The sequence below is a fragment of the Semicossyphus pulcher genome, unplaced genomic scaffold (assembly GCF_022749685.1).
Source record: "Semicossyphus pulcher isolate SPU_LCO1_2020_fin unplaced genomic scaffold, fSemPul1.0.p SCAF_5, whole genome shotgun sequence".
NCBI lineage: Eukaryota > Metazoa > Chordata > Actinopteri > Labriformes > Labridae > Semicossyphus > Semicossyphus pulcher.
Genome location: NW_027211726.1, coordinates 17,159,349 through 17,177,240, shown reverse-complemented (window position 1 = coordinate 17,177,240; position 17,892 = coordinate 17,159,349). Strand labels below are relative to the sequence as shown.

Genomic DNA, 17,892 nt, shown 5'->3' with positions numbered 1-17,892 from the left:
TTTGAACTTTGAAGGAGATAATTATTAATTGAACACGGGACATGGTGGCAGGGGGTGTGTGATGTAATTACCACTTCAATAGCAGGGAAATAGATTCCCAGTGTTCTCCTTCGCTGCTGCTTATTGAATGAACGTGTGCTTTCTGTGCGCTCGCACATGTGTGTGACTGCGTCCTCTTTGTATGTGCTCATGTTTTCAAGGCTTAGGATGCAGGAGCACACTCCACCATGCTCCCATTATCACCACGTGAGATTGACTTTTTGATTGCTTTCAGGGAGTATCAGCAAAGTCATTATTCTGTGATTACCGACGCGTTATTTGCCCACTAAAGCGCCCGCACTGCACAATCGCCAGATTCCAACGGCCAGGCTTGAGTGGCGGGTGAGCGTTTGAGTGACAGCTGGTAAATGATGTCATTAGCATCCTTTTAGTTAAATGGAGCAGCGGCGAGTGCTGATTGGACGGCTACAGGGGGGACGGTAATTTGTTCCGGCTGGTGCGTTTGGGATGATGGATGGCGGGGCGACTCCGGGAGAGAGGAAACTGCCCGACTGTCCTGTTCGGGGAGAGACTGGAAGAAGTGCGAGACAGACGAGTCAGTGTGGCCTGCGCTTCATTACGTGTACTAGACGGCTCATGGGACGGCGTTTAATTACTTTTGCTGACACTTGCTCTGCTGTAACTCGAGCTACAAGAAAGAATGATGGCCCGTTGTCTGCAGGAGATTAGGGAGCGTGATGGGGAATGTAGAGAAAGACGGGAAGAAAGGAAGACGAGATAGAAGAGATAAATCTTGGATCAACAGCAGAGAACAAGATGAGCAATCCTGCACTTAGATTTTACAGACAGAATCTAATGACGCCAGCACAAACCTAACTTTATCCTAAAAGTGAGCTCATCTTATAAAGTTTGTCTCAGCGCTGACGTCATGTCACCTCTACCAAGGTGCTCTCCGAGCAATCAGCACATAAAGAAGGAGGCTGCAGATAAAATATTCATAATGCCCCTCCGCCCTGTTGTGAAAGGACCATGTGTTCGTATTAAATGTGATGAATATTCGCCGTTTTAATTAGCAGGAGTGCAGCCACATGGGCCAACAGAATTGTTTTCCTGCCGGAGACATGGCTGCAAACAAGGCATATTAATGAACGTTCCCCGGGGACGGCTCCGCGGAAACATCAAGGCTGGGTGGCAGAGAGTCTCCAGAGATCGGGATGAGGTTGGAAAGCGAGCTGCAGGTGCCAACTAAAGCGACGTTAATGACCTCTGAAAATACAAAACATCGAGGTTTCCTGCTGTTTTGGTGATTTCAGGGCATCATTTACGGATTCAGGACGTTAAAGAAATACAACTCACGCTGCCAAAAGTCAAAGTTATTATACATGCATGAACTGTAGACTTCCTTTTAGACACACTTACACACCATTCGTAATCTTAATGGGAAAATAACTTAGTTTAACTTAATTATAAGGATTTATCCCGTGTGTATGTGTGGAAAGAATTTATTTGTGAACTTGTGATTAAAAGTATTGCTGCACAAGAGTGATGAATCGCTCCGGCTTCATCCATTTGTCGGCTCTCACAGGAGGAGGAGGGCGGAGGAGGCCAAGGGCTGCGGCTGAGCAGACAGTCCACGGGGGCTGTAAATCTGAGGCCTTCTGGACACGTGTCCCCCTGCATGAAAATATGGCGTGCACATTAGAGGGTGTTGCAGGCGAGGACGGAATACAGAAAACAACCTTCTGTGGAGCAGACAGAGCAGGGAGAGGGGCTCATCTGAGGGAGGAACTGACAGCTGTCTGCTGATGAGTTGACTGATAGAGGGATACGAAAGAGATGCAGACAAGTAAATGAGAAGAAGCGTAGTCCTTCTTATAAAGGCGACTGCACGCCTACATTTAAGCGCTCAACTTTTAAAGTGATGTAGAACAAGGAAGAAGGGAAGGTGTCGACCCTCGCCCTCTGGTGGTCGGGCTTAAATCTACCTTTTTTTTATCCATGCAGGTTAAACTGACCATACAGCAACGCCTCATGCTGCACAGTCTGTTCTGCTTTCACAAAGTGTCCCGTGCAGGTCCTACCAAAGACAGCCATGCACATCACTCCCCTTTGTAAACTGCATTGGTTGCAGGGTTGATATTCTGCACACAGGGGCTTTATCCCATCCCCGGATCAGAGCTGCGTTTTAAACAACCACCATCCTGATGTCAGCCCTTGTCCGCCTCTGTCAAAGGGGATTTACAGAATGAATTTGCGCTGAGTCACTGATAATCTGCTTCATCCTCAATAATATGTTATCAGTGAGAAAAAAGAAGAAAAACTTTTCTTTCCAGTATTTTCTCAGTGTGGGAGTCGAGTATTACCTTCGGGGCTTATCAGATGTAAATTTAGAAATGGGTTAATTACTTTCTGTAGCTCTTTCACTGCTCAGCACCAGCTCGACTTTATGCCTTTTTTTACACCATCGTCTTTGTGCTCTCGTGTTCCTCTGATTTCTCGTGCTGGTTGGATGTTTATGTCCATATTTCATTTTCACATCTTCTATTTTCCCCCGCTCTCACCCCTGGCTCAGTCTGACTAGCGAGAGTTCAGAGGTCAGAAAGTTGATGAGTAATCGCCTCGCAGAACAAACGGCAAAAACAATATTACATAAGACTTTGTTTGGGATCGTGGCTCGCTGGGTTTCGGCGTTGTTTGTTGAACCCAGATGAAACGGGATCGTATAATCCAATTATGAGTGAAGCCCCAAAAAAAATCTACATTTTTCTGCACATTCATGCACGCTCAAACATCAGCTTTAAATCTCATTGTCTCACAGTATAATTGAGTGGACGTGTTGAGAAGAAGTGTGTTTGCAGAGGCTGGAAATACTTCAATGTCCCCGAGCATTTGATCAACAAGACAAGCGGCGAGAGGAGAAATCCAGCAGAGAGGAACAAAAGGAGAGACAGTCTATTTCTTTCTGTCGCCTCAGTATGATGTGATCCAGTGATTCAGCATCTGCAGAGGAGGCTGCTAACAAGGCTGATCCATAATCAGAGCTGCCTGTCACGTCTGGCATCACAGCGTCTGCAGAAACTGGAACGGCGCTGCTCAACCTGGCCCGAAAAATGTTGACTGAAGCCAAGTCAAGTTTATTTTTAAAGCCAAATATCACAGAGCGTCTCGGCAGGATTTATAGGCCGACATCAAACCGAGCTCCGCAGGATGCTCTCTGGTTTGAAGGGGAAGCCGTGGTCGTAGGTGATTTCAGCACATTAGCACTTGTGTTTGCTCTCAGTCAAGCCCTCCTGTGTGTGGGCGGAATACCTTCACAGCTAAAGAATCAATCTGTGAGTTATATTAGCGTTCAAATGCTAATTATGCAGAATGCAAATCAGAGTGCAAAGCTAAATGGAAGCAGCTGTCATTGAAGATTTCAGCTAAGGGCTCATTTCCCAGAGGCTCAAGTGAGTATGAGGACGGATAAGGAGATTTCAGACTGTAGGAAGAATCAGTGCTTTATTAGCTGTGTTAGAAAGTCGGTGTAGTCCTGTCATTAGGTAGATCAAACTGGGCTTTAATTCTATTTCACATCTTTATGAGTCTAAGTACCATTCAGTTCAGGCCTTTGGTTTTAACGCATTAAATGCTTGGGTAATAACAGACACATTAGTTAGTTGAGAGAATATTTGCTCGAGCTCGCTGCTGCTCTTTGATTTCCCCAGCACTAGTTTCAAATGTGTGTGTGTGCGCTTCTCCTGCGTCTGTGTGTAAACTTTAATTATCTCCTGACAGCGCTGCATACACGCTAAGCTAATTGATCCAGACATGCATGATGTGTTTAATGTGTTGTTGCGGAGAGCTTTTGCTTTTGCACTGTCACCTCGGCTGATCACAAAGGCCCCCGTGAGAGGGATTGATGACTTGGAACACTTCTCATGTCATGCCTCTGCAGCCACAGCCAGACTAATGCTGTTAGCCAGCCGGGGTATTAGAGGCGACTTCGGTCATGCATTTCACTGATGCATGATACTGGGGCTAACAGTCGACTAGCTGCCGCTGAATTATTCCGCTTTGCTTTTTTGCTCTTAAGGCTCAGCGCACCAGACTGGATTACAGGCTCCGGTTCTAAAAAAAAACCTACAAAAAACTTTATTAATCCTGTCTGGGACTGAACAGACGGTTATATGCTCCCTTGATCCCCCCCCCCTTAAAATAGGGAGGGGGGTTTAGTTTTGGCTCATGCATCCATGATGATCTCACCCTCCTCTTCCTCTCCTCCTCTGCAGGTAATGCAGGTGGTGAGGGAGCAGATCATGCGCGCGCTGACTCTCAAGCCTAATTCCCTGGACCAGTTCAAGAGTCGCCTGCAGAACCTGAGCTACACAGAGATCCTGAAGATACGCCAGTCCGAGAGGATGAATCAGGAAGACTTCCAGTCCCGCCCCATCCTGTGAGTCAGCCAATCGTGCACCAGTGTGAAATTCATAGAAATGCACAAGTACACGTTTATCAAAGGATTATGTCCCACATGCATTGTAAATATCAACTTTATTTGTGTAGCACTTTTCATACAAGTTAATGCAACATCTACGCATCAAGCCATGCATACACACACACACACACACACACACACACACACACACACAGTCCCAAAGCCATGAACTGATACAGGACTTAGTAATTAACAAAGTGGATCCAATGATAGCAGAATCTGGAGGCTGTAGTCTGAGCAGCATCGTCCACCAGCTGCATGCAGGAAAACAGTCCGTGTGTGTAGCAAAGGAGGCAGAACTAACCGGCTGTACAACCATACTGAAACCCATCCGCCATCATCTGACGACGATTAGGCATTTTATTAATCTCTATAAAAACACGTCTGCACTCAAGTTAACAATCCTAGATCAGTCAGTGATGTCGTTTCTGCACCCCACTACAGCCTCACAACTCAAGTCGCTTTTCAGACTGTAAAAACATTGGCAGCACACAGAGAAGGAAGTCGTGCCAAGTCCCATTACCACCGGGTACACCTGAGCTCCCCAGAGAAATGGCCGTACGTCACAAGGGTTAAGTTTTGGTCAGACAATAACCGATGGGTTCTGAGATTGACTAAAGAGATTGGAGGCCAGAATTTAAGTGCCAATTTCAAAGATCTGGCATCAGCACCTTATGGCGATAAACAGTAATTGCACCAGGTGCCCAGGTATCCAGACAGTGTTGCACGTGTGACGTCCACGGTTGGCTCCGGTTGTAACTCGGTCGCTTTCCTTTTTAGACTGTTTGCCTTCATCTGAGCGTCGAGTTTGTTTCTTTTTCTTTGGATTTTCACGTATTTTTGAAGTTGTATCTGTAGTCATCCATCTTTTTTTTGTTTGTTCAGCCATAGTAGATTACTGTTTACTCACAACACTGGCAGAGACCGGAAAAGCAGCCGCTTAGCTCCGCCTACCCTCTCGGACAGACCAACCACTGCTGGCTGATGGAAAATGCATCACTAATTGTGCTCCGCTTGTGAAGTCTCCACAGACAGCCAGTCTGTAATAGTACAATAGTTTTAAGCAATTATAGGAGTTGCTCAGTGATATTTAATGACCCCCCCTTTGATACAGACGCAAATGATGTCTGAAATGAGTCTTAAGACCTGAGCAGGTAGATTAGAAAGAAGGGACATTGTAATTAATTTGCTCATAATTGCTTCTTTATTCTCCTTCCTGTTTGTCAGCCAAACCCTGGCTCCTGGCCTGACGAGAGTTGCCTTCATGCTCTCCTCTCCTGATTGAAAAATATGCATTCATTTCAAATTGTCTGCAAACAGCGTTCCCACTGAATGCTCCATTAAAACCCTGCAGCTCACTGAGCATGGCGAGCCGGCCTGTAATAGATCATTCATTGACCGATCCTGAATGCAGGCCCTGTAATGGAGAACATTGTTTTGTCCTGCCTGTGTTTAATGGAGTAGCCAGCACTATTGAAAAATCATTCAGCCGAGGGAGAGCTCGTCCCTTTGAACAGTAATCAATGCCGAGCGGAGGACTTATTGAATCGATAGAGGAAGGGTAGGGACCAAACTTTAGCAGACAATTAATCCCAGAGGAGAAAGCAGAAGGTGGAGGAAGATGCAGAGAAATGTTCCCGACAGGTGGTGCTTTTAACTCAAGCTCACAACACCAACCAACACTTTTTTCTATTTGTAGAACAATTAAATGTAATTTCTTCTTCCTACGAATAAAAGAGAGTACAAACAACAAGTTGACACCGAATCCCAGCCTGTTGTCAAAATGCATTCTGGGAGATAAGAAATTGAATCAGACGCTGAAAACAAGAGGCACATTTGTCACAATGTATCACAGAATAACTCTTGGAAAGCGCTGAACGTCACCTGCTGATGAGTCTCTCTGCATCAGCGTGAGACTTCCCGAGGGTGGAAGTTTCCTCAAATCAATACCGTACAGTCATGACTGGTAATGAGCAGAGCGTGTCAGCCTGCAGATCTCAAGCTGCTTTGTGTTACCTGCTGCCAGTTCTCTGCTATAAATTCTTGTAGAGGGTGACTTTAGACATCAAAAGAAGCTGAAGGGGAAGTGTTAGTGAAAGACTTCAGATTAAAGCTGTGTCTGCTGTGAAGCGTCTGATTATTATGACTCCTTTAACGAGTCTTTTTTTCAGTGTGATTTGCAAAAAATGCTGTTTTTGCAATGTATCCAGAACTGAAAATTGCTCACTAGCTCAACTCAGAACTGCTGAGGAAATACTTAATATTCAACTTAAAGAGGGGGTGTTATGCTGTGTCACATTGTAAGACATGTATATAATGTTACAATGTTGGATGTTCAGACTAAACGTGGGTGAAGTTTCAAATCTGTAGGTAAAAGTATGTTGGAGTAATCTCCTGCTAAAAAAGTCTCAGTCTGCAGGCTGCTGTGAACAACAGGTTTCAGACAGACTTCTCCAGGCGCTTCACTTTGTGATGTCACAAAGTGGAGGAACTATATTTGGGCATCTGCCCGAGACACAGCCGAACTTCCTGCCCCTGGCACAGTTCAAGGACACGCCCACCCAGCAGCTCAGTCTGCCTGGGTAATGTTTTTCACTCCACCGCTCTGCTCAACGGCTCTGCTCGTCATGTTTGTTCAGCATGTCTAGAGGAAGTGTTTCTGTAGCTGTGAAGGAACGACATCAGTGTTTACTTTAACAAAGGACAAGAGCAGCAGACATTTCAAATCGAAAAAAGTGAAGGTTACTCTTTGCTGGTTACTCTTTGCTGACAGCTCTGTAACATGGTAGGAGTTCTGCCCCTCGGCCAATCAGAAGAAAGTGAGCTTACCCCCCTCCCCTTTAAGTTAAAGGCATCAAATAAGCATGGCTGTGCATAATTCATTACTTATTCCCCTCTCCACCTGCATGGAAATACATTACTGATAAACTGTGTAGGGTCTTTCCTTTCTGTAAAGCAGGAAATGGCCTTTTATACCTCACTGTTCTCATCATTTTAACACCTGATAACCAGACTTTGAGCAAGAACTCATTTATTCAGCTGTCTCTGATTTTCACTCAGTCGACATTAAAGCTGGAGCGACTTCTTAAGAAGAGAGAGCAGCCTCTCAGTCTCTCCTGTCAGAGTAAAAGTACAAGAGGCGGGAAAGCCGAGCTATCATCATCATCCATCCCTCCCTCCCATGATTGAACCACGCCCTCCCAACTAGCTGTGTTTTTTTTTTAAAGATGTCAGAGTGAATGTCCGACCACAGATCAATGTAATGACCGGAGTCGCTGATGAGGCAAACACACAGACAGGGAGGACGAGCGCGGGAGACTGATGAGGAGAGACAAGGGCGGACGAGCCTGAAGGAGAGGGGGGGGGAAGAGGAAGGAAAAATGTGATTCAGCAAGAGGAAATAGAAAATGTTTGAAATGTGTGCATATTTCAAGAGAAGAAAAAGGTGAATTTGACTCGGAAAGAAAGAAGTTTAGAGCCGGGAAATAAAAGACGGGGAGCAGCAGCACTGCTGGGGAAGATCCGATACATAATTCATCTTAACTTCACTTCATTCATATGCAACACAGGCACACATACATGAAGACGCATTAATAAATGACAGCTATCAGGCTTCCGGGACGCTATATGACATATTTAGTGTGTGTGCATTTATGCATGCATGTGTTCTCTGTTCCCTCCTGAAACAAGAGATGTTGAGGCCTGCTTCTCCTGTCATTTATAGAATACAGATAATTCTCTTAAACTAAAAATATGTCTTCATGTTCTGTTTTTCTGCAGGGAGCTGAGGGAGAAGATCCAGCCTGAGATCATGGAGCTGATCAAGCAGCAGAGGCTCAACAGGTTGTGTGAGGGAACCTGCTTCAGGAAAATCAGCAGTCGCAGGAGGCAAGGTGAGACGCACACACGTGTAAACATGCGTGCAAGATCATACCCACACCTCCCTCTGCTGCATGAGGACACTGCTCCCTCTTGTTTCCCCTCTCTGCTTGTTCTTCCTCCCTCCTCTCTGCACCCAAAGCTTTGCATTATTCCTTTTGCGTTATGAGAAACCCCACAGGAGATGATGAGATCTTTGAAGCTCTGGACTGCTGTGGATCTGCTGTCATGATGGTTCATGCACATTTCTCTTGCTGTCAGCCCTTCGAGGCAGAGATGTATAGCGTCACGCTGCCTCTCTTAAAGAAAAGCTTTTAAATCTTTGTGTCTTAAGATGCACAAACACACTCCTTCCTTTACTCCTGCTTTCACAGATATATCAGATTCAGAGAAATGCAAAGCATAAAGGGTGAACAGGCATTAATGCACACTTGTCATGTATAAACAATAGAGCAGACTGCTGTTATACGGACTCTACAGGATGGAGGCTGTCGTGAAAATAAGTATACCCCTGCATAAACACTCCTCTATAGACATATTCTTCTGACTTAATTTACTGTAGGTATCTGTATTATTATTCCCTCTCAGTCATACAGTGCAGACAGAGGAAGAAGAAGACCCGGCGGCCAGCTCCGCTCTGCATGCATTTCAATCAGTCCGCCTCATATCGTTCTTCACACTTGCTGCCACCAGAGCGAAAGTAAAGAGGGAGAGGAGCAGCAGTGGTAGCACTTAAACTGCATTATATTCTGCTCCTCAGCTGAAAGGGATTTAATCTGTCTGAGACTTGAACCCTTCATTCTTCCATCCTCCCTCGTGCACTTTCCTTCACCCCTCTCCGTCTGCATATGAAATTTAAAAAAGTCAGCGATGAGCTCAGGTTTGTCGTAATTGCGACACAGTAATCAGCCTCCCTGCAGCAACTGTACGTCCGATAAGTCGAATCAAATTGAGCACAACCCGGTGGGTTTCTTTCGCCACGCTCCAATATGTTCTGGCATTTGAGAGCCTGATCACGATTTGTCTTGGCAGCTGTCATCCAGATGTTGTCAGAGCGGGATTGACAGAAAACAGAAGACGTGTAAGAGGGGGGAAAAGATGTTGCAGGACAGATGTTCAGATGGAAAGCATCACCAGGATTCAGCGTCTGATCCTATTTGCTGCTTGTCAACGGCTGATTAACGTTTATCTACATATATGCAGCAAATAATCTCAAATGACTCTATCATAGTTATTAGTGTTTGACAGGCTCCAGAGCACATACTAAACCATGCAGGAGCTGTAGGCAAGCACGTAACAGTATATAAAGCGGTTCATGAGCCTCACCGGATTTAATTTAGCACACTAGCCTGTGGGGCAACACCAGCTTCAGTCTGCTGCAGCAGCACACTGACTGTCTCTGCTACGAGCTAGCTGCAGCTCTCTCTGCCTCCGAGGACTTTTGGAAGAGTCAAGGACACGCTGTTTGTCCACAACACACTTACAAAACACTTGTTTTTCTTTCTGCATACATGTTTGTCCTTTAGTTTCTCTTCCCTCAGAGCCTTTGTTCCATCCACGCATTGACAGTATGAGGAGTATTTTGTCCTGCATATTTAAGGCAGGAAAACATGAATAAAAAGACCCTATGGATGGTAGATGAGATGTTAAATCAGAAGCAGGGTGACACACACTTAAAGCTGATGCTTGGTTTTATAGTGTTCTTGTCTTTAGTGTGTTCCTCAGACAAACTTTCACGACGCCTATACCCCTCAGAAACTTTATGCATATACATAAAATGTGCTCCCCACACCCCTCCCTCTCAGCTCTCCTTCTCCCGCTTCTCCCTCAGCGTCTTGTACGACTATTTCAAAGTCCTCCAGCCCGCAGGGACGCGAGTGCCGACATCAAATATTAATTTAGCTGACTTCAGAACAGATGACTCTTCTCTCTACCTTCCAGAGAGCCCATTACGAGGGGATGCGTCCATGTAAAAGCTCAGAGTGATGGTGTTTTTGAAGTTAAGGGCACTACCTGTATAATCTTTAAAGTGCAGGGTTACTGGCAGGTAACAGCTCTCGGGTCTCAGGAGAGTTTACCTTGTGTAAAAGCTGCATTAAAGCAGAACTAAAAGTGGAAATTTGGCCTGATTCTGTTTTATCTGCAGCGTTCACCCACGTTCTGGCAGCTGAATCAGATAAAGACAATTTTAGATTAAGTGATACAAGAATAAAATCCAAGAGAAGTCTGGGAGCCAAAGGCAGAACATATGCGCTCGTATATTCACACACATGCACACACAAAGCAGTTAAGCCGTACAGTCGATGACGCCCCTCCTGTCACAGCTGCCGCACACATCTCTCCCCGCTCCCTGTGGACCGCTGCCACTCCGCACCAGCCTGGCTCCGCCAACTGTCTATTTTCAGAAGTTATGTTTTGGACGGTGCCGTGCACGCACATGCCAGCCGGACCTCCCCGGTCTGTGCCCCGCTCGCTCACTGCCAGCTCTGCTCGTGTTCGCTGCCCACCCTGGCAGGGAACCGCTAAAAAAGAACACCGGGGCCGGCCGCAGAGGCTGGCGGGCGGCGGCTGTGAGCGAGCAGCACTTTGCAGACACAGATGGTGGATGCAGGCATCCTCTGCTGGAGGATGACACCTCACAGCAGTCAACATTAAAACACACTCACTAGATCAGCAAGTATGTCTTATTCCTGCAACAAAACCTGATTATTACACTGATTTTAAAGTACATTTTAAGCACCACAGTTGATTGAGCACTCGGTTGTTTGATAACCTTGTAAACCAAGCCTGTTTTACATTATTACATACATGTTTAATTACATCATAACACCAAAAGTGTCAGTTTTTGTTTTAATAAATTAAAAGTCTTCGATTGGGTGTAAACAAGGGGGAAAAAACAAGAGTTTAGGGACTATTTTCTCTGCTGACCTGGTGCGTGTTTGACTTAAGTTCATCAGGTCACAGTTAATCCTCCCCAGACAAAGAAGAGGCTGGATTCCCCTTTAAGAACGAACCTGAGTGAGCTGAATCCGTCCTAAAAGAAAGAAGGCCAACTGTCTGTTTTGTTGCCCGTCACACTCCCTCCCTCATGCGGAGAATCACGGCCCATCTGTGGATTTTCCTCACGGCTGTTTTCTTTCTTTCTCTCCTTTTTGTCACAGACTTTTTTTATCTGCCATGCTAATTTTCTCTCCTGTCGGTGACTCATGCAATCCCTTAAGATGTCTCCCGCCAGCCGCTGACTTTTTCATAACTCCTCTAACTCTGTCTCTCCCCTCTCTGTCTTTGTCTCTCTCTTCGTGTTTTCTTCCAGATAAGTTTTGGTACTGTCGTCTGTCTCCGAATCATAAAGTCCTGCACTATGGAGATCTGGAGGAGAGCCCTCAGGGGGAAGTGCCCCACGACTCTTTGCAGGACAAACGTGAGTGAGACAATTGATGCTCCTTACCCAATACACAGCAATTTAAAGCCTTCAGTGTCCATGTAAGCGTATTGCTGGAGGCATATGCAGCCTTAAAAACACAGTACGGGCAGTGACAAGTCAGTATGAGGATCAGTTTTCCATCCAGCGCACATATGTGGGACAAATTTAACTTTTAATGACTGAACAAGCCCCCAATCTGCTGCGGCACACTTGTCACAGGGATGTTGTTAATGTTGTTGTTGTTGTGAACTCACTCATGTCCTCTCTGCAGTGCCTGTGGCTGATATCAAAGCTGTTATCACCGGCAAAGACTGTCCTCACATGAAGGAGAAGGGAGCCCTCAAGCAAAACAAGGTGTGTATGTGTTTGTGTGTACACGTGTGTGTGTGGGCGTGTATCCGGGCGAGATAGAGACTGTGTTTCTGTGTTGCGTAACATGATGTGAGTTACATAAATTCGCTCGGGGAAATAACACGATAACTCGCGTCTCAGTGCTCAGCGCGGGGGGTCGTACCCATCAGCCGCGGCGTGCAGAAATAAATTACAGAATCGTCCTTTAGCCGCCGACACAAATCACTCCGGAGCCGGCAGAAACACGCTGACATCTCTTCGCTGCTGTTTAAATTTGAAAGTAACACACCGGCCTGCCCTCTGCGGTGCCTTAACCAGGATGAAAGAGCCGTCTTGTCAGTGTCTGTGTACACATCAGCCCTTCCTCTCCTGCACTTTGCCTCTGCAAACCTTCCACCCCCCCCACACACACACCCACAGGACTCTGATATATTGGATCCTGGATAAATAGCCTTGAAGACAAAGAAGCACGCCTCCTCCACGCTTTGTCTCCTTTATTACCTAGTCGATAAGCGCAGGTCTAGGAGAATGACCTGAGGGGGGTCTGCGGGCCGTCTGGCAGGCCTGTCCCGGCCCTGTGAATGAGAGCACAAGCACATTTCATTACTCACTGTTACAAGGCCAGACAAAGTCACCTCCACAGGCTTCGGAGCAGAGCTGGACCAATTGTGGGACACTGAGTCAGAGCTGAAGTGACAAGCAGTGTTTCCCAAATCCAACATTTCTTAGATGACTGTCTTTTACTCTGTAATTACTCCAAACAGACACATATGCCTGTAAGTATGTATTCAGGGCCGTATTTACCTTTCTTCTGACGCCTCCTGCGCCTCGAGACATGCGTGCCATTCAGCAAACAGGTGCACCGACCTGGAAGCGCTGTTTGCCTTTCATCCAAGCTGTAGTTCATCTCATTACTGCAGCACATCTTCCTGCTTTATGTGCATACATTTTAAAGAGAGGACCGCGCACACGACCGGAGGATGTATGATGAGCGTGGAGGATCGAATGTTCTGCAGCGTGAGATTTCATGCAATTTGCGACGGCTCCAATTCTCGTGGAGAATCCTCCTTTGCTTCCGAAGAGCAGGTGCAGATGTGAGCAGCTTTATTAAAGGGAAAAGAAGATCCAATTAGGCAGCACTTTATTGAAATCTCGATGATGGCAGCCAGCGTGATGCAGGAGAGGGGAGCCGAGTTAGGCTGTGAACTCGTACAGCTTTAATGTTAAAAAATATGTCTCTATATTGAGTAATAGTCTCAAATAAGAGTCTCTTAACTTGGGTTTAATCATAATAAATGCTTCAAAGTTATTTTACTGTTTCAGCTTTAAATCATCTTTTCAGAGTTGGCTTTTATTGGCCAGGCTTGTGTACTCCAATTTTTACATCGCTCTCACTGTACAGACACACAAATAGACTTTCTTTCCCGAGATAAATCCCACCGCTCCGCTGCGTAGTCTCCAGTCTCTCGCTGTTTAATTACCTGCCGTCTTAGTAAATCAGACGCTAATTTCACAAGCATTTAATGCATTCCTTTCATGTATACAGATCTGGCTCTTTAATGAACTACCTACAGCAGATATTGAGGGAATGCACCTGAAATCGCATCACTCCATATCCCCGCTCTCCCCAGGCGCTTCTCTCTATCTAGTATCTGAGGGCATCCGAGGTATCTCTCTCTCCGAGCTCTACCTCGCTGATACCCGATGAGCTGATGCACAGCTGATGTAACAGATGGTGATAAGGCAGGAGGAGGAGAGGGGAGATATCGTAGGAATAGCAGCATTGTGGTGTTAATTTCACCTGTTCCTTCTTTGTTTTTCTCTTCTATCTTTATCCCCCCCCCCTCCTCTTCTGCCTCCCCCTCTGTCCTTTCTCCAGGAGGTGTTGGAGCTGGCCTTCTCTGTCCTCTACGAGTCCGACGAGTATTTAAACTTTATTGCTCCTGACAAGCATGAGGTAAGGAAACAGCAGGTTGTGGACGGTGTCAGACAGAATGAACATGTGATCACACAAAGAGGACAGTTTATCTTTAGTATATACGTCTGGTACTCATGCAAATGTACTAATGCAAACTCCGATATGTACTGGAATTTATCACTAAAGCTTATTTAAAAAGTTATTTTTTTACCGTGGTTAATTTAACTGTTTTTGTCACAACCTTGCGATAGCACATAGAAAAATTATTATTATTTGTTTGCATGTTATCCCCACCTGCTTTTGTTCAGAGGAACGGCATGTCACCCACCTTAGCTCAGCAATTTTAGATATATAATAAGTTGGAGATATAGGTAACGCATTTATCATGGTTTATTCTGAAAAATACTTGTCATGATGATGATGCATTTTTGGAAAATAAAAAGATAAAAATCTAGGTAAAACACTTCAGCGATTTGCCTTAATTGCCTAAAACACTATTTCTAATAATAATAATAATAATAATAACCTTTATTTTATTTAGCACTTTTCTGAACAAAGTTACAAAGTGCTTTACAAGTAGCCTAAAATACATTACAAAAATAAGAACAGATTTAAAAGCAGAGACAGATTTAGCAAACCGGATTTCAGCAGGTAGGTCATCCAGAGTTTAGGAGCCCGGACTGCAAGAGCCCGATCGCCCTCAGTCTTCAATCAGGCTCTGGGTACAACCAGCAAACCCCTATCAGCTGGTCTGAGAGGGCGCCCAGGCTCATAGGGGGTTAGTAGGGCACTAATATACCTCGGGGCCTGGTTATGTAGAGCTTTAAAAGTTACTACGATTTTAACATCAATATGGAAATGGACAGGAAACCAATGCAGGGAAGCACGTATCAGAGTTATGTGATGATGTTTGAACCAGTGAGAAGTCTAGCCAGTTGAAGGCGGTTAAGGGAAGCCCGAGATAAACCGGTATAAAGAGCATTACAGAAGTCCAAAGGGGACAGAACATAAGCATGAACAACATGCCCGTGCAACTTTCTTTACCAGAATATCAAAACACCTAAATTCCTTGTAGTTGACGTAACGTTTTGTGACGCGTATCAAGATTATCAATTATGTTGCTTGAGGAATAAGGTGTGGAAACAACCTTTGTTTGTCGCCATTTAGTTTTAGGACATTTTAGGATGTCCAGTAATTGATATCAGAAAGGCAGGTGGTGAGTTGATTTAGACTGTTGTGATTGGTGGAATGCAAAGCTACATATACCTGGGTGTCACCTGCGTAACAGTGGCTTTGTACATTATGGTTACTGATGATTTGACACAGGGGAAGCATATATTGGCTTCGTTCCCATGGTATTTAATCGGACTGCAACAAGTCATAGTCAATTAACAGATAAGTCAATCAAAGGAAAACCAATAGCCAACTTCTTCAGTAATCGATTAATCACTGCAGTTGTTTTTATACAAAAATCCAGCTTCTTGATTGAAAAGATTTGCTGCTTAATCTTTGTCACTCTGATAGTAAATCTTTCTCTAAGCCTTTAACTACATTGGATGGTAACTTGGCTGAGAGAGGGGTATTTTGATGTAATGTTACACACAGGTCTTCTATTTGTAGACTTTCTCTAAGGATAAGTCACATCCTCTCCTTGGTGCTTGAATCCAGAAACTTTTTCTAACTCAGAAGTTGGTATTTAGGACAGGAGAGGGGAAGGTGTCCCTGCTGTATTCCTCCTGAGTCACAGTGTACACAAGCGTTCCTCCCTCAGTGCTTAGCTTCCTTTCTCACTTCATGTCTTTGTAGCAGGAGGAGCCTTTAAGGTACACTGCTCACAGCTCGCCTTGGGTTTGAAATATATCATTGTCATCAGAGATTGTAGGTTTTGGATGTGTTTGTTTTTTTGTCTATAAATTAGGTTTCTCTCTGCTCGTACTGATTAGCTTTGCTTGTGGATATTTGTCTCTGCAGTACTGCGTGTGGACAGACGGTCTCAACGCCCTCCTGGGAAAGGAGATGACCAGCGACTACACCAAATCTGACATGGACACCCTCCTCTCCATGGAGATGAAGCTCCGCCTCCTGGATCTAGAGAACATCCAGATTCCCGAGGCCCCGCCCCCAATTCCCAAAGAACCTAGCAACTATGACTTTGTTTACGACTGTAACTAGACGTACAACCCCACGAGCCCAAACCCCACCCGGAACAACCCAGCACCTACTGTACTCACTGGACCGATCCACTTTTCTTACAAACTGGAACAAAAACAAATAAAACCATGTGATGTAAAAAGTGATCTGTGATTGAAAGATTGAACTGTTTTCCTCTTGCTTCTTGAGAGAGAAAATGTGTTAACATGCTGGCTGAACTCGAGGGTCTCGGGATGGATGCAGAGTCTTAAGGTTGCTATGGAGAGGAGGAAACAGGAAGTACTCGTTCAGGCTGTCGTTGGTCGTCCTGCGTCTTCTCCCTCACTCTCCTGTGTCTGATGTTTTGAAACATTCACTTCTTCTTCTCAGCCGAGCCGCCCGCTGTCTTTTTGCTTGAAGAGTGTTGTAGACAAACGCTTAGAAATTTAATTCAGCTTCCTTGTCGTCCTTTTTTACGTTGACTTTATTATTTTTCCTCAGGGCTTTGGTGGGGGGAGGGGATGGCGTAGTTCAGGCGCAGGGAGGGACGGGGTTTTGTGTTTTGTCCTCAGCTTTCAGGCAGTGTCTCCTGTCACACTCTCACTTACAGCATCTGTGGCAGCTACATGTTTCCTAAGAGGCTGAAAGGAAGGTCGTCTCTTCTATCCGCTCTGTCCTGCTACACATATACTGAAGACTGTTAGAATAAGTCGATCCTCAAAATCAAGGCACTGTACTACAGTAAACAGCCTTTCTTTAAATATTCTAATGTTCCTGTTATTATCCCACCGCTGCTTATCGCATATTGTACACACCTACACAGTGGCTTTGCCAGAACCGACCGTACAAAGCACCACCATTGTGAAACACACGAACGAACACACACTCGTCTCTTCCTCATTTGAGTCTCTTTCGTTGTAATGACTGCTGTACACGACATTCCTAAGCAATATTTGAGCTTTTTTTTGTTTATCATTTGTAAGATGGTCGGAATCTAGTGATTTTAAAATTGTGAAACTGCCAAGTCATTGGTAAAACAAAGAGGATGTTTTGGTCGAGGAAAGTTGTCTGTTTTCTGTGTGTGTGTTTTGGGACTACATGGCCACAAAATTGAAAGTCTATGTATTTTTTTAATTTAAAAACAGATCATGGTTGTTATTTCTAGTATGATTTATATATTTTCCCCTTCCTATTTAATACCTTCAGATGTTTTTCTTTAGGATTTTTCAAAGCCCCTCAAAACTGCTGTTTACATTAAAGATTTAAGAACCATAACGGACTTTTCCTTCTGTTCCTCTTTTCATTCACCAACCACGTTAGTCCTGCATTAGGTAAGTCAGTGTGGAAATGTAGTGCCTATGACATCTGGATAGTCTGTTAATGTGATGTTTAAGACATAATCTCGAAGATTTTCTTGTAAATAAATGTTAAGTTACTATGTATCGCCGAATGAGGTAACACAATGTCTTTGCATTTGCAGTATATGGTATTATTACAGACTGGGTGTCTTTGGCGACATTCGCGGAAAAAATGACAAGCAGCGCCCAGTTAGTGACGCGTTTTCCATCACCTGTCTGCCAGAGAGGGTAGGCGGAGCTGAGCGGCTGCCTTTCTGGTCTCTGCAAGTGTTGCGAGTAAAGAGTAATCTATAATGGCTGAACAAACAAAGAAAAGATGGATGACTACAGATACAACTTCAAAAATAAGTGAAAA

General features: G+C 44.9%; 1 protein-coding gene across 4 annotated transcripts in view; it reads left to right on the top strand.

Moving 5' to 3' along the window:
* elmo1 (engulfment and cell motility 1 (ced-12 homolog, C. elegans)) overlaps positions 1 to 17,516 on the top strand; it is a 112,136-nt gene extending 94,620 nt beyond the window's left edge. For 2 of the 4 annotated variants that reach the window (XM_069681128.1, XM_069681127.1), the window contains exons 17-22: positions 4,272 to 4,435; positions 8,258 to 8,370; positions 11,670 to 11,777; positions 12,052 to 12,134; positions 14,011 to 14,088; positions 16,021 to 17,515. In XM_069681128.1, the coding sequence (XP_069537229.1) occupies positions 4,272 to 4,435; positions 8,258 to 8,370; positions 11,670 to 11,777; positions 12,052 to 12,134; positions 14,011 to 14,088; positions 16,021 to 16,221 (747 nt within the window). In that variant the 3' untranslated portion in view covers positions 16,222 to 17,515. Of the gene's footprint in view, positions 1 to 4,271; positions 4,436 to 8,257; positions 8,371 to 11,669; positions 11,778 to 12,051; positions 12,135 to 14,010; positions 14,089 to 16,020 lie in introns of all 4 variants that reach the window. The other 2 variants (XM_069681130.1, XM_069681129.1) reach the window with 2 other exon arrangements.
* Positions 17,517 to 17,892: the final 376 nt, after the last annotated feature.